The sequence below is a fragment of the Pleurodeles waltl genome, chromosome 12 (assembly GCF_031143425.1).
Source record: "Pleurodeles waltl isolate 20211129_DDA chromosome 12, aPleWal1.hap1.20221129, whole genome shotgun sequence".
Taxonomy (NCBI): Eukaryota; Metazoa; Chordata; class Amphibia; order Caudata; family Salamandridae; genus Pleurodeles; species Pleurodeles waltl.
The window spans coordinates 26594268-26611226 of NC_090451.1; the positions used below are offsets into that span (position 1 = coordinate 26594268).

The window sequence follows — 16959 nt, forward strand, 5'->3', positions numbered from 1 at the left end:
GGGTTGATTTCAGCATGCTTCCAGTCTGAGGGGAAGGTGGTGGTCTGGAAGGATCGGTTGATAGTTCGGCGGAGCTATGATGCTGTTGTGGTGCTGGCCAGGTTGAAGATATGATGAGGGCACGGATCCGAGGGTGCTCCTGAGTGGATGGAGTTCATCAGTCTATGGGTGTTCTCTTTGGTGATGGGGGTCCAGGAGTTCAGTATCTGGTGAGGTGCTAGGTCCATGGAGGTGAGCGATGCTGGTGGGTTTTGGTTCCTGAAGTCTTCGTAGATGTCCTGGATTTTTTGGTGGAAGAAGGTGGCAAGGTCGTCACAGAGGTCTTGGGAGGGATGGATGAGGTGCCTGTCCAGGGGTTTGTGAACTCTTTGACGATGGCGAGGAGCTCTTTGCTGTTGTGAGTGCTGATGCATTCTTGAATGGCAGCTTTTTGGGCTGCTCTGATGTTCTGGTGGTGCATGGTGACTGCATTCTTGCAGGCTGCGCGGTCTTCGGTTGATTTGCTGACCCTCCATTTCCGTTCCAGTCGTCTGTAGGAGCGCTTGGATTCCTGTAGGTCTGCTGTAAACCATTTCAGTGTTTTGCTCTGTCGATATCCTGCTGTTTTCAATATGGGGCTACGTTGTCGGTTCAGTTCATGACTTCCCTCACCACACTGACCAGCCAGAAACACGAGAGAGCACCTCAGCTAAATCCTTTGCACATTCATGACTTTCAGGCCCTGACCAGCCAGAAACAGGAGAGCACCTCAGCAAAATCCATTGGACATACATGATTTCCAGACACTGATCAGCCAGAAACAGGGGAGCAACTCCGATACATCAGTTGCACATGCATGACTGCCAGGCGCTGACCAGCCAGAAACAGTAGAGCACCTCAGCTAAATCCTTTGCACATACATGAGTTTCAGGCACTGACCAGCCAGAACCAGGAGAGTACCTCAGCTAAATCCATTGCACATACATGAATTCTAGGCACTGACCAGCCAGAAACAAGAGAACACCTCTGCTAAATCCATTGCACATACATGACTCCCTTCCCCAGACTGACCAGCCAGAAGTTGGATAGCACCTCTGCTAAATCCATTGCACGTATATGAATTCCAGGCACTGGCCAGCCAGAAACTGGAGAATACCTCAGCTAAATCCTTTGTACATACATGACTTCCATGCCCGCACTGACCAGCAAACAGCTAGAGAGCGCTCTCCCGCATGCCTTGTAGATACATGGCCTCCCAGCACTGATCTCAAGAACTTGAGGACCACCTGTCCTGCATCAGCTATGCATACGTGGCCTCCCGCCCAGCATGGACTGGCTAGGAGTTGGGTGGTGCCTTCCTGCAGCCCCGGTGCATAAATGTCTTACTCAGCACAAGCGAATAATTGTCGAGCTCCACCCCTCTGACATCAGTTGCACAGATGTTTCACTCCAGTGACGTCTCAAATGATTTTGAGGGTATGCAACCCCATCCTCAGTGCGCCCTTTCTTAGATGCATACTTTCTATTTCTGTTCCCATTTGTATCCGGGCCAGCATTTTTTGTATTTGATTCTTACCCAGCAGTTCTTCTCCTCTCTGTTCCTGCCTCTTTTTACTGTAACGCAGTGTTCCCTAGCGCTTCCTATCTCCCTGAGTCTGTTTTCTAACACACACACATGAACCTCTGGTGATCTCCTAACAGCTCTTCCCTCTCTCTTCTCCACTAGCTCTTGTCCTGTGCCCTTGTCCAGATCTTCTTTTCTCTCTGCCTAAATTATATAATCCCTCTTGCATCTTTTCTCTGGTTGTTGCTTCACCATTTAGTTGCCAGGAAATCTACAGAAGTCTTACAAAGGTTTTTGCAGAAGAGCTTTCTGAGCCCTGTGTTCCCTTCATACCTTTTCACAGATTGGCTTCATCAAACCTCACCCGATCCTCACCCAGCTGCGGTCTGATGCGGCGGAGACCACCCTCACCTTTGATTCTTACATCATGCCCATGCTGTGCCCACCCGTTCCCTGGACATCACCCCGTTTTGGCACATATATCCTCACCCCCACGAAGCTGATGCGCTGTGTGGAGGGGGCCATCCAGCACCAACTGCGGCTGGAGCAGAGCCCTCTGGCCGCTCTACACCCAGTGCTAGACTCCCTCAACCAGCTGGGCAACTGTCCTTGGAAAATCAACCAACCCATTTTGGACATGATCATCTCAATTTTCAATGAGAAGGGCAACGAGAAGCTGGACATACCGCCACCCCTCACAGAGGCACCTAAATATTGTCCCCTTGAAGACGCCATCCCCGTTGACAAGCTGGCCATGAAGCGGGAAATGGCCGTGTGCCGTAAGAAGACGGCCGAGATGTTCAGCCTGCGCATGGACGCGCTCTACAAGCTATCCATTGCAAACCACATGAGGGACGAGATCTTTTGGTTCCCGCACAACATGGACTTCAGAGGGCGGACTTACCCCTGCCCGCCTTATTTCAACCACCTGGGCAGCGACGTCACAAGAGCCATCCTCCTCTTTGCAGAGGGCAAGGCTCTGGGCCCGCATGGGTTAGACTGGCTGAAAACCCACCTCATCAACCTGACAGGGCTGAAGAAGAAGAATTCTCTGAAGGAAAGGCTGGCGTATGCCAACGAGATCATGGACGACATTCTGGACTCTGCTGACTGCCCACTGACGGTATGTATTCATCCGGCTTGAGTTGTATGCTGTGGGTTCTCTAGAACTTGTGCTAGTGCCATAGTAAGAAAGTGGCTGTGGTCTTTTAAAACATTAAAATTAAAATGATGGTGTTTCTCTATTCATAGTTTTCTTCTACTTTGCCTGTATCTTATTTGATACTTTGATAAGACCAATTTTCTAAAGGTTTTAGTAAAAATATGTTCAGTAAGTGAGTATTGTTTATGATATATTAGTATAAATTGGAACCATGTAATATTCAAACACAACCTCTCCAGGTCAACTGCTGAGCTGCATTGCTTGAATTGTAAACAGAAGTAACCTCATTGATTAAATACAATTATTGGGACATGTTCAGTCAGAAATTGATGTAGTTAAGTAAATAGTAACATTCCAGTGACAAAAGTTAAAAAGTGGCTGCATGCTTTTAAAACTAGCTTTATCTGTTCTGCAGCAAAAGTTATAATTATTGGAATAAATAGTATGTATGCAATATGTTTAGATGCCGGGGGGGGGGGGGGGGGGGGGAGTCCCAAAAGCAAACATTTCATTAGAACTGTAAACAGAATATATATTTTCTGCTGGGTCAGCGGAGTCAAGGGCATATAGAATTCTACTTTTAATAGTGCCATATGTCAGTTTTGAAAAGAGTTTGGATAAGACATTGTTATTTTTAGGCCGAAGCCTACCAGACAGCACAGCTGCCTGGTTTGCTAACAACATCTTCAGGACATTCGGAAAGCTTCTCTACAAATGCACTCCTCCCATTGTTTGTGGTTTATAACTCACATTCGTGTGCTTTCTGTTTGCTAGCTCTGCTGGTTTTAAACTGTGCAGCTGGAGTTTGTCCTTTCCCTTTCCCAAACCCTTTTACTGTATTCGTCCTCCAGTGTTCGATTTTTGCAAATAGGCCTTTAAATCTTGTTCTTGTCACATTTACTGTGCATGCAAAGCCAGAGGTGAAATGTCAAGCTGTTTCTTCAAGGTAGCTTGGTGTTTACTTTTCTTTGTCTGACTTCAGAGAGGATTTGGGTGACAATCATGCTGGCTACTCAGGGTGAATGCTTGAGGAAGGCTGTACGATATTATTTTTTAGCACACTAAAAAATGTGTCTGTAAATAACTGTGCAGGTATTTTATAATGTATCAGAATTAGAAAAGCCCAAATTAAGCTATTTTTTGGTAATTCTAAAGTGTAGTCAAAACAAATATTTTAAAACAATCAAAACAAATCAATACACAAGGCAATTACATTTACACACAATACCGTCTGTGTGCTGTATAGTTTTATCAGTAAAACTGCATGTCTGTGCAAATGTAATAGTCCTTTCAACTGAAAATGTGTTATCTGTAATGAAAGTGAGCTTTCGCACCATGCGTATTCCACACTACGCCATTCCACTCTACTCTGCACACTCAACTCTATGCCACTCCACTCTGCATTATTCCACGCTACGCCACTCCACACTGTGTTCACTGCACTCTACTCTGCACACTCAACTCTGTGCCACTCCACTCTGCACTATTCCACGCTACGCCGCTCCACACTGTGTTCACTGCACTCTACTCTGCACACGCAACTCTGTGCCACTCCACTCTGCACTATTCCACGCTACGCCGCTCCACACTGTGTTCACTGCACTCTACTCTGCACACGCAACTCTGCATTATTCCACGCTACGCCACTCCACACTGTTCACTGCACTCTACTCCGCACACTCAACTCTATGCCACTCCACTCTGCATTATTCCACGCTACGCCGCTCCACACTGTGTTCACTGCACTCTACTCTGCACACTCAACTCTGTGCCACTTCACTCTGTTCTGCATTATTCCACGCTACGCCACTCCACACTGTTCACTGCACTCTACTCTGCACACTCAACTCTATGCCACTCCACTCTGCATTGTTCCACGCTACGCCGCTCCACACTGTGTTCACTGCACTCTACTCTGCACACTCAACTCTGTGCCACTTCACTCTGTTCTGCATTATTCCACGCTACGCCACTCCACACTGTGTTCACTGCACTCTACTCTGCACACGCAACTCTGCATTATTCCACGCTACGCCACTCCACACTGTGTTCACTGCACTCTACTCTGCACACGCAACTCTGCATTATTCCATGCTACGCCGCTCCACACTGTGTTCACTGCACTCTACTCTGCACACTCAACTCTGTGCCACTCAACTCTGTATTATTCCACGCTACGCCACTCCACACTGTGTTCACTGCACTCTACTCTGCACACGCAACTCTGCATTATTCCACGCTATGCCGCTCCACACTGTGTTCACTGCACTCTACTCTGCACACTCAACTCTGTGCCACTCCACTCTGCATTATTCCACGCTACGCCACTCCACACTGTTCACTGCACTCTACTCTGCACACTCAACTCTATGCCACTCCACTCTGCACTATTCCACGCTACGCCACTCCACACTGTGTTCACTGCACTTTACTCTGCACACTCAACTCTGTGCCACTCCACTCTGCATTATTCCACGCTATGCCACACTGTTCACTACACTCTACTCTGCACACTCAACTCTGTGCCACTCCACTCTGCATTATTCCACGCTACGCCACTCCACACTGTGTTCACTGCACTCTACTCTGCACACTCAACTCTGTGCCACTCCACTCTGCATTATTCCACGCTACACCGCTCCACACTGTGTTCACTGCACTCTACTCTGCACACTCAACTCTGCATTATTCCACGCTACACCGCTCCACACTGTGTTCACTGCACTCTACTCTGCACACTCAACTCTGCATTATTCCACGCTACACCGCTCCACACTGTGTTCACTGCACTCTACTCTGCACACTCAACTCTGCATTATTCCACGCTACGCTGCTCCACACTGTTTTCACTGCACTCTACTCTGCACACTCAACTCTGTGCCACTCAACTCTGTATTATTCCACGCTACGCCACTCCACACTGTGTTCACTGCACTCTACTCTGCACACTCAACTCTGTGCCACTCAACTCTGCATTATTCCACGCTACGCCACTCCACACTGTGTTCACTGCACTCTACTCTGCACACGCAACTCTGCATTATTCCACGCTACGCCGCTCCACACTGTGTTCACTGCACTCTACTCTGCACACTCAACTCTGTGCCACTCAACTCTGTATTATTCCACGCTACGCCACTCTACACTGTGTTCACTGCACTCTACTCTGCACACGCAACTCTGCATTATTCCACGCTATGCCGCTCCACACTGTGTTCACTGCACTCTACTCTGCACACTCAACTCTGTGCCACTCCACTCTGCATTATTCCACGCTACGCCACTCCACACTGTGTTCACTGCACTGTACTCTGCACACTCAACTCTGCATTATTCCACGCTACGCCACACTGTTCACTGCACTCTACTCTGCACACTCAACTCTGTGCCACTCCACTCTGCATTATTCCACGCTACGCCACTCCACACTGTGTTCACTGCACTCTACTCTGCACACTCAACTCTGTGCCACTCCACTCTGCATTATTCCACGCTACACCGCTCCACACTGTGTTCACTGCACTCTACTCTGCACACTCAACTCTGCATTATTCCACGCTACGCCGCTCCACACTGTTTTTACTGCACTCTACTCTGCACACTCAACTCTGTGCCACTCAACTCTGTTTTATTCCACGCTACGCCACTCCACACTGTTCACTGCACTCTACTCTGCACACTCAACTCTATGCCACTTCACTCTGCATTATTCCACGCTACGCCACTCCACACTGTGTTCACTGCACTCTACTCTGCACACTCAACTCTGTGCCACTCCACCCTGCATTATTCCACGCTACGCCACTCCACACTGTGTTCACTGCACTCTACTCTGCACACGCAACTCTGCATTATTCCACGCTACGCCACTCCACACTGTGTTCACTGCACTCTACTCTGCACACGCAACTCTGCATTATTCCATGCTACGCCGCTCCACACTGTGTTCACTGCACTCTACTCTGCACACTCAACTCTGTGCCACTCAACTCTGTATTATTCCACGCTACGCCACTCCACACTGTGTTCACTGCACTCTACTCTGCACACGCAACTCTGCATTATTCCACGCTATGCCGCTCCACACTGTGTTCACTGCACTCTACTCTGCACACTCAACTCTGTGCCACTCCACTCTGCATTATTCCACGCTACGCCACTCCACACTGTTCACTGCACTCTACTCTGCACACTCAACTCTATGCCACTCCACTCTGCACTATTCCACGCTACGCCACTCCACACTGTGTTCACTGCACTTTACTCTGCACACTCAACTCTGTGCCACTCCACTCTGCATTATTCCACGCTATGCCACACTGTTCACTACACTCTACTCTGCACACTCAACTCTGTGCCACTCCACTCTGCATTATTCCACGCTACGCCACTCCACACTGTGTTCACTGCACTCTACTCTGCACACTCAACTCTGTGCCACTCCACTCTGCATTATTCCACGCTACACCGCTCCACACTGTGTTCACTGCACTCTACTCTGCACACTCAACTCTGCATTATTCCACGCTACACCGCTCCACACTGTGTTCACTGCACTCTACTCTGCACACTCAACTCTGCATTATTCCACGCTACACCGCTCCACACTGTGTTCACTGCACTCTACTCTGCACACTCAACTCTGCATTATTCCACGCTACGCTGCTCCACACTGTTTTCACTGCACTCTACTCTGCACACTCAACTCTGTGCCACTCAACTCTGTATTATTCCACGCTACGCCACTCCACACTGTGTTCACTGCACTCTACTCTGCACACTCAACTCTGTGCCACTCAACTCTGCATTATTCCACGCTACGCCACTCCACACTGTGTTCACTGCACTCTACTCTGCACACGCAACTCTGCATTATTCCACGCTACGCCGCTCCACACTGTGTTCACTGCACTCTACTCTGCACACTCAACTCTGTGCCACTCAACTCTGTATTATTCCACGCTACGCCACTCTACACTGTGTTCACTGCACTCTACTCTGCACACGCAACTCTGCATTATTCCACGCTATGCCGCTCCACACTGTGTTCACTGCACTCTACTCTGCACACTCAACTCTGTGCCACTCCACTCTGCATTATTCCACGCTACGCCACTCCACACTGTGTTCACTGCACTTTACTCTGCACACTCAACTCTGCATTATTCCACGCTACGCCACACTGTTCACTGCACTCTACTCTGCACACTCAACTCTGTGCCACTCCACTCTGCATTATTCCACGCTACGCCACTCCACACTGTGTTCACTGCACTCTACTCTGCACACTCAACTCTGTGCCACTCCACTCTGCATTATTCCACGCTACACCGCTCCACACTGTGTTCACTGCACTCTACTCTGCACACTCAACTCTGCATTATTCCACGCTACACCGCTCCACACTGTGTTCACTGCACTCTACACTGCACACTCAACTCTGCATTATTCCACGCTACACCGCTCCACACTGTGTTCACTGCACTCTACTCTGCACACTCAACTCTGCATTATTCCACGCTACGCCGCTCCACACTGTTTTCACTGCACTCTACTCTGCACACTCAACTCTATGCCACTTCACTCTGCATTATTCCACGCTACGCCACTCCACACTGTGTTCACTGCACTCTGCTCTGCACACTCAACTCTGTGCCACTCCACTCTGCATTATTCCACGCTACGCCACTCCACACTGTGTTCACTGCACTCTACTCTGCACACGCAACTCTGCATTATTCCACGCTACGCCACTCCACACTGTGTTCACTGCAGTCTACTCTGCACTCTCAACTCTGTGCCACTCCACTCCACTCTGCATTATTCCACGCTACACCACTGCACTCTACTCTGCACACTCAACTCTGTGCCACTCCACTCTGCACTATTCCACGTTACGCCACTCCACTCTGTGTTCACTGCACTCTACTCTGCACACGCAACTCTGCATTATTCCACGCTACACCACTCCACACTGTGTTCACTGCAGTCTACTCTGCACACTCAACTCTGTGCCACTCCACTCTATTCTGCATTATTCTACGCTACGCCACTCCACACTGTTCACTGCACTCTACTCTGCACACTCAACTCTGTGCCACGCCACTCTATTCTGCATTATTCCACACTACGCCGCTCCACACTGTGTTCACCGCACTCTACTCTGCACACTCGACTCTGTGCCACTCCACTCTGCACTATTCCACGCTACGCCACTCCACACTGTGTTCAATGCACTCTACTCTGCACACTCAACTCTGCACTATTCCATCCTACGCCACTCCACACTGTGTTCACTGCACTCTACTCTGCACACTCAACTCTGTGCCACTTCACTCTGTTCTGCATTATTCCACGCTACGCCGCTCCACACTGTGTTCACTACACTCTACTCTGCACACTCAACTCTGTGCCACTCCACTCTGCATTATTCCACGCTACGCCACTCCACACTGTGTTCACTGCACTTTACTCTGCACACTCAACTCTGTGCCACTCAACTCTGCATTATTCCCCGCTACGCCACTCCACACTGTGTTCACTGCACTCTACTCTGCACACGCAACTCTGCATTATTCCACGCTACGCCACTCCACACTGTGATCACTGCACTCTACTCTGCACACTCAACTCTGTGCCACTCCACTCTGCATTATTCCACGCTACGCCGCTCCACACTGTGTTCAGTGCACTCTACTCTGCACACTCAACTCTGTGCCACTCCACTCTGCATTATTCCACGCTACGCCACTCCACACTGTTCACTGCACTCTACTCTGCACACTCAACTCTATGCCACTTCACTCTGCATTATTCCACGCTACGCCACTCCACACTGTGTTCACTGCACTCTACTCTGCACACTCAACTCTGTGCCACTCCACTCTGCATTATTCCACGCTACGCCACTCCACACTGTGTTCACTGCACTTTACTCTGCACACTCAACTCTGCATTATTCCACGCTACGCCACTCCACACTGTGTTCACTGCACTCTACTCTGCACACTCAACTCTGTGCCACTCCACTCTGCACTATTTCACGCTACGCTGCTCCACACTGTGTTCACTGCACTCTACTCTGCACAATCGACTCTGTGCCACTCCACTCTGTCTCTCTGTTCTACACCACTCTTTTCTGCCAGTGCTGTCTACCCCACGCTACTCCACTCTTCTCCACACCATGCCACTGTACTGTGCAGCCCTGCACCCATGCCACTGCCCTCTATGCCATTGCAATCTGCTCTGTACTACTCCACACCAGTGAACTCTACACTGCTCTAATCTACTCTGCACTCTACGCCACTGTACTCTACCATGCAGCACTCCTCTTTACTCTGAAACAATCTACTCTGCCACTGCGTTCAGTGCCACTGCACTCAGCGCCACTCCTCACTTTACGACTGCACTCTGTGCTAAACCACTGTACATCTCTTTACTCCAAACCAGTGCACTTTGCGCCACTGCACTCTAAGCGAACTACTCTGCACCACTGCACTCCGTGCAGTGTACTGAGCAACACTCTACATCACTACTCTCTACTCTGCGACACTACACCACTGCACTCTAAGGAATATGTTTCTTACCCCTTAAGCATCTGCTCATGGCATGTAGTGCTGTAGGTTCACATGCTCTGCATACTCCTTCCATCTAGTGTTGGGTCAGGATGTGTGTAGGTTGTTTTTCTTCTAAGAAAGTCCTTCGAGTCATGAGGTAGAGTGACTCCTCCTCTCGGTGATAGTGCGCATGGGCATTGACTCCATTGTTAGGTTGTTTCCCCGCCGGAGGGTGAGAATGCAGCGTAGAGTAAGTGTGAGTTGAGACGTCCATGTCAGACGGAGTAAAATCAGCTGCAGCTGCCACGGGTCTCAAGGGTGTTTGTGGACAAATAGTGAAAGTAACTAAGAAGCAGAGGCGTCCAGGGAGGAGGGAGGGCGCATGTGAATCTACAGCACTGCATGCCACAAACTGATGCTTACCGGGTAATATATTCAGTTCGATGGCATGTGTGGCTGTAGATACACATGCTCTGCATACACGGTAAAGCTGCCCCCCTGGAAAGCGGTGGCTAACCTGTGGGTGTTGCAGTTGTTTGGAATAGAGTAGGTGGCGCTGCCTGACCTACATTGGCTTGTTGGCGTGCTAAAACATACACACAATATTGTTTGGTAGAGGTGTGTGGTGTGGACCATGTAGCTGCCTTGCATCATGTCAGCAGTTGGGATGTTACCTATAAAGCCACGGGTGCTCCCTTTTTCCGAGTAGAGTCTGCTCTGGGAGGAGTGGGTAAAGGTCTTTTGGCTTTACCAAAACAAGTTTGAACGCATTTCACTATTGATCTGGCTGTGCCTGATTGGATATAGGTTTGCATTTATGTGGAAGTGAGAAAGCAACAACAAGTTGTTAGTATTTCTGAAAGTTTTAGTTCTATCAATAAAGAACATAAGAGCTCTTTTAGAATCTAGTGTATGAAGAGCTCTTTCCACAACAGAATCTGGTTGTGGGGAAAAAACTGGCAACTCAATCAATTGGTTGAAGTAAAAATGAGAAACCAGTTTAGGGAGAAATTTAGGGTTGGTGCGCAAAACCACTCTGTCTCTATGTAGCTGGAAGGAAAGTTCTTCAAAGGTTAAAGCCTGGAGCTCACTGACACGTCTAAGCGAAGTGAAGGCAACTAAAAATGCCACCTTTGAAGAAAGGAATTGAAGGGTGCATGAGTGTAGGGGTTCAGATGGGGGGGCCCATGAGTCTTGTCAGAACGGCATTGAGGTTCCATGAGGGTGTGGGTGGAACCCATGATGGAATAACTTTTGAGCCCCTCCTTGAAGGTTTTATTCACTAGACCTCGAACAAAGAAAGATGTTGCCTATTTTGGAGATAGGCAGCCTTTGCAGCAAGATGTAATCTTGTGGATGTGAACGCTAACCCAGTTTTTTGTAAGTAAAGCAGGTAGCAGACAATCTCTTGTACAGTGTTTTTGTAGATAATACACAGCTGTCATGTTGTCCGTTGGGATTAGGACAGCCTTGTGAATAGGGTGAAGAAGGAAAGCTTCCAAGGCCTCGGTGCACAGGTACTTGATATGGTGCCCATGGAGTTTGGAGTCCCGTATGTCCTGTATTGTCAGTTCGTTCATGTGTGCATCCCAAACTGTGAGTGAGGTGGGGAGCAGGGTCCAGAACGTGGAATTCCACCATTGCAAAATGTAACACGTTTGGTGGTCTACCAACACTAGATCCTGTAAGTGACCCTGTGACCAAGACCACAGCTGAGCTAGACATTCTTGCAATGTCCGCTTCTGTAAGCGGGCTTGGGCTACTATATTGATGTAGCATGCCATCATCCCCAGAAGACACATGACTGTCTTTACTGTTATCTGTGAGTTGGTTGAAATTGAGGTAATAGAACCAGGAAAATTGTGAACTCTTACAGAATTGGGGTAAGCTCAGTGTTTAATTTGTGCTTGTTGTTTCCGGTGCTGAGCACCTACACTTGTTTTTGAGGGCCGGTGCCTACTCTTCTGTCTCAAGCATTTGCTGCAAGCAAAAGACACATATGGGAAAGACGGAGGCCGGGAAAAATGAAATAGTGTCACAAAGGGAGAAGGTAGAAAGCTGCAAGAGTGAGCTGAAGGGGCAGGGTGTGGCTTTAAATGGATTAAAGAGGCCTGAGATGGCTTCAGGATTAAGCTGACTCAGTATTCCATGTTCGCACATTTAATTGCAGCAGCCGCGTGTTTAAGAAGGGGGCTTTAGGCACCGGCATCTTTTTATTTACAAATTAAGCACTGGGTAAGCTAGCCTGATTTATGTGTTCTTAATTGCTCCTTTATATGGTTGTACCTATAGAGGTCGTAAGTGTGATTTGGGAACATTGACTGTGAATCCCAGGCTGTGAAGCAGGCCAGTTGTAACCAGAATATATTGGTGACACTGCTTTGCATTTGATAAGCCAATCATCTAAGTAGGCAAACACGTGTATTTTCTGTCTGCAGAGATGGGCTGTTACTACTGCTATATATTTGGTGAAAACCTGTGGTGCAGTAGTGACCCCGAAAGGAAGGCCTTTGAACTGGTAGTGCTTTCTGTGCACCATAAACCTTAGGTATTTGCAGTGGGTGGGGTGTATTGATACGTGAAAGTAAGAGTCTTTGAGATCTAAGGTGGTCATAAAGTCTCCCTGTTGAAGTAGTGGAATCACGTCTTTCAACGTGACCATGTGAAAATGCTGTGACAGTGTATATGTGTTCAGTGGCCTTAGATCTAGGTTTGGCTGCAGAGAATTGCCCTTTTTGGTTATGAGGAAGTATAGAGGATATTTCCCTCGTCCCTGGTGTAGAAGAGGGACAGGTCATGTTGCTCCTTTAAGAAGGAGAGCCTGGACCTCTTGCTTGAGTAATGTTTGATGTTTGATTGAGAGCCGATGAGTGTGAGGTGGAATGTTGGGAGGTGTGGTAATGAGCTACGTACAGTAGCTGTGTTGTATAATATCCAACACCCACTGGTCTGTTATCATCTGTTGCCAGGTGGGGTAAAAATTGTGTGTGTGTCTCTCGACAGGTGTAGTGGCATGTGGGTGGGGGGTAGTGAGCAAGTAATTATTTGCTGGTAGTTGTGGCACCATTGGAGGCCCCACTTTTACCCCTACCTTTTGTGTTTGCTCTATAGGAGGCCCTATAGTACGATTGCATGGGGGGAGGAGTATTGGCTCTGCCCACACTGGTGTGAGGTGAAGGCTTCTGGAGTAGCTGTTTTTTGAGCCTCCGCGATAGCTGGAACGGCGAAAGGAGCCCCTAGATATAGAGGTTTGTAGGGCTCCCATGGACTTCGCCATTTCAGTGTCCTTTTTAGGTCGTGTTTAGCAGCTCAAGCACTGTTCTTTGACGTGGTGTAACCTAATCTGTGGGCTTTAACTACGCCCATCTCGTTCATTCGATCCTTGGCCTGCTTTTCAAAATTCCCTTGATTTTGTAGGTAAATGCTTTCCGTTTGTCCAGCCTTGAGCCTGCTTTGTTACGCTTTGCATACTGCCCCTGTTACATGGATTATTGCATGATCAGCCAGATACATTAGTGTGGCGCACAGTTTTTTTTTCTTTTGCCTCGCTGCTTCGCGCTACATGGCTGTATGTTGTTTCTTCCTCTTTCTTGTTTTGGGCATACCACTGTTGTTTGTGGTGTCTGCGCACAAAGTCTGCAAGCTGGTGGAGGGTTCTTTTAAATTTATTTTATAATTTTTTAAAAAAGGTTAATGTAGCGCAAACCCAATAGGAGGAGCACTTTCCGTGACTACGTGAAGTTTCATATAGCGCAACCTCGATCAGAGGAGCTCTTTACTTGACAAGTTTAGCAGTTGAGAAATATACAAACTGGAGCATGTATTACATAAATAAAGACAGATATCCTCAAAATGGCTGTCCCAGCACAGCGGGGAGCCGATACTACAATATTCACTGCACTTGGGAAACTCGTCCTATTATGCTTTGCAGGACATTTTGTTTTTCAAAACTTTTTGCCCATAACTCAGCCTGTGGTAGGCCTACGACAATGGGACCTCCACCAAACTGTTCAGCACGACACACTCTTTCTGTCCAGGTTGGTTGGGGGGGGGGCAAAGTTGTACTGTCTTTTTAAGCTCTCTCATGGCTGGCAGGTTTGGTTTACAGCTAGGAGTAGCTTGTGTTTTAAGGGTCTTGTTTGTAATAGTATTGCAGTAGGCCTGAAAATGTGTACGGCACTACGCCCTCTAGGAGCTAAATATATGATTACTCTGCATTACTTTCTTTCATTCTGTTTTTATGCCCCTGTACCCTCTTAGGACAGACTACATGGTTACATGACCATGTTTCTTAAAAATTCTATTTTTATTATGGTGTCCTCTAAGGGCTGTTCTGTGCATTGCAGTCAAGATACTAAAATAATCGCTGCACTCGGAAAATCACCCCATAATGCTTTGTGGGGCATTCCTTTTACAAGACATTTTGCCCATAACTCACCATGTGGTGGTCCTAGTACAATGGGACCACCATCAGAATGTTCAGCATGACACACCTTTACTGTCCAGGCCATCTCTGGGTCTCCATCCTAGGTTGGGGGGAACAATCCCAAAATAGGAACCGCTCCCACCATTGTGTCTCTTTAAGTTTTCTCATGGCTGGAATCTTTGTTTTACAGCTGGAAGTAGTTTGTGTTTTAGGGGTCTTGTCTGTAATTTTGTTGTGGTAGGCCTGCTAGGCCTGAAAATGTGTAAGGCACTGCACCCTCCAGGGGCCCTCTCCATCTTTTTGCCTTTGGGTGGAATGGGGAGACCCAAAGTGTCTTGGAAAGACAAGTGTCTTTTGGAAAGTGCTGGCTGAGGAGCCAGTGGCTTGGCTACAATCCGTCCAGTTTTCAGTTGGATCTGCTGCTGCAGAGAGTCCAGTTTTTCTTGTAATTTACGGAGAATAGGCTTCTCTGTAGCCTCCATAGTCATTTTTGGCATCAACTTCGATGTTTTTGGCTGCAAGACAACTTTGTTTCAGGCCAAAGATCTTCTTGGAGCCGAAGCTGTAGATGCCGACGCTCTGCTCATCACGGAGAGTATGGAGACCGTAGAGGTCGTTGGCACCAGGGTTTTGGCTTCGGATGGTGTCTCGGCATCGAGCTGGAGGGCGGGGCGTTTAAACTGAATTCTCGGTGCCAACCATGGCCTACAGGCAGTGATGGCCCGAGGGAAAATTTATCTGGAGGTGTTAGTCTCTTTGAAGGCTTGATTCGAGGCTGAGGGGCGTACTCACTGCACGAGATTCCATGTTTTACGTTGGTGATTTCGAACTTGAACTCCGGATTAGATTCTGAGCTGGCCTCTACTGAGAAAGCCTCCTCTTCAGCCATCGAAGCCTCTGCATGGTGTTCCTCCCCGACGGCCTAATGTCAAAAGAGGTTGGTCATCGGTGCCCTTTCATTGCATTTTTAACCGGTCACAAAGTGCTTTCTTCAAGCGGGATGGCTCAACAGGCCTCACAATCTGCCTTCCTGTGATTGGGAGCGAGAGACAGGTTGCAGACCTGTTGGGCCCTCCTGGTGACGGCGTCCAATTACCAGGAGGACATTGTCTGGAAATGAAACTGGAGACTGAGTTCAAAGACCCCAAATGGGGAGAGGAGACATGCAATTGATGATAATTAAACAGAAATAGAACTGAAAGAGAGTTCTGATGCAGTCTTCAATCCTAAGCACACACGTTGAACCCGACGGTGGAGAGAAAACAACATAACAATGAATTTGATGCCCATGCGCAGTATCACCTAGAAGGACGAGTCACTATACCTTGTGACTCCAGAGACTTTCTTTGAAGAAAAACAAACTGCACACATCCGAACCCAACACAAGATGACAGGTGTTTGCAGAGCATGTGCATCTACAGCCACACATGCCTCGAAAGCCACATTATTCTACTCTGCACCACTGTTTTCTACCCCACTACTGCCTACACCACTCTACTCTGCACCACTCTGTGCCACTGTACTCTGCTCCACTGCACTCCACACCAATGGACACTCTACCACTCTGCTATACACCACTGGACTCAACAGTCTACTCTGCAACACTACACTCTCTGCCACTCTACACCACTGCACCACTCTACTGTGCCAATGCATTCTATGCCACTACACTTTATTCTACTTCACTGTACCCTGCACAACACTATTCTACTCTGCACCTCTCCACTCTATGCCACTCTACTCTGCAACATTGCCCTCTCCACCACTGAACTCTCCGCTACTCTTATTTGCACCACTCCACTCAATGCCACTGCACTCTACTCTGCACTGTGTGCCACTCCACTCTATGCCATCTTACTCTTCACCGCTGTACTCTACGACACTGCACTTTGTTACTGCACTCTGCTCTGAAACAATATATTGTACGCCACTGCACTAAATGCCACTCTGTTCCACTCTGCGCCACTCAACTCTACGCTACTACAGTCTACCCTGTGCCACTCCATTCTATGCCACTGCATTCTACTATATGCAACTCCACACTGCTCTATTTTATGCCACTACACTCTGTGCCACTGCACTCCACACCACTTTACTCAAAACCAATCACACTACTTTAACTTCACGGTACTCTGTGCCACTCTTCCCAACACCATTGCACTCTGCGTCACTTTACTCTGTCCCACTCTACTCCACTGCACTCTCCACCACTGTATTCTACTACACTCTACTCTGAAACACTGCTGTCTCCACCACTGAACTATACGTCACT

The 16959-nt window shown here is 48.2% G+C and overlaps 1 protein-coding gene across 1 annotated transcript in view; it reads left to right on the forward strand.

The window, feature by feature from the left end:
* POLRMT (RNA polymerase mitochondrial) overlaps positions 1-16959 on the forward strand; it is a 172142-nt gene that overhangs the window by 84994 nt on the left and 70189 nt on the right. The window contains exon 10 of the mRNA XM_069216817.1: positions 1887-2666. Within this exon, the coding sequence (XP_069072918.1) occupies positions 1887-2666 (780 nt within the window). The remainder of the gene's footprint in view (positions 1-1886; positions 2667-16959) is intronic.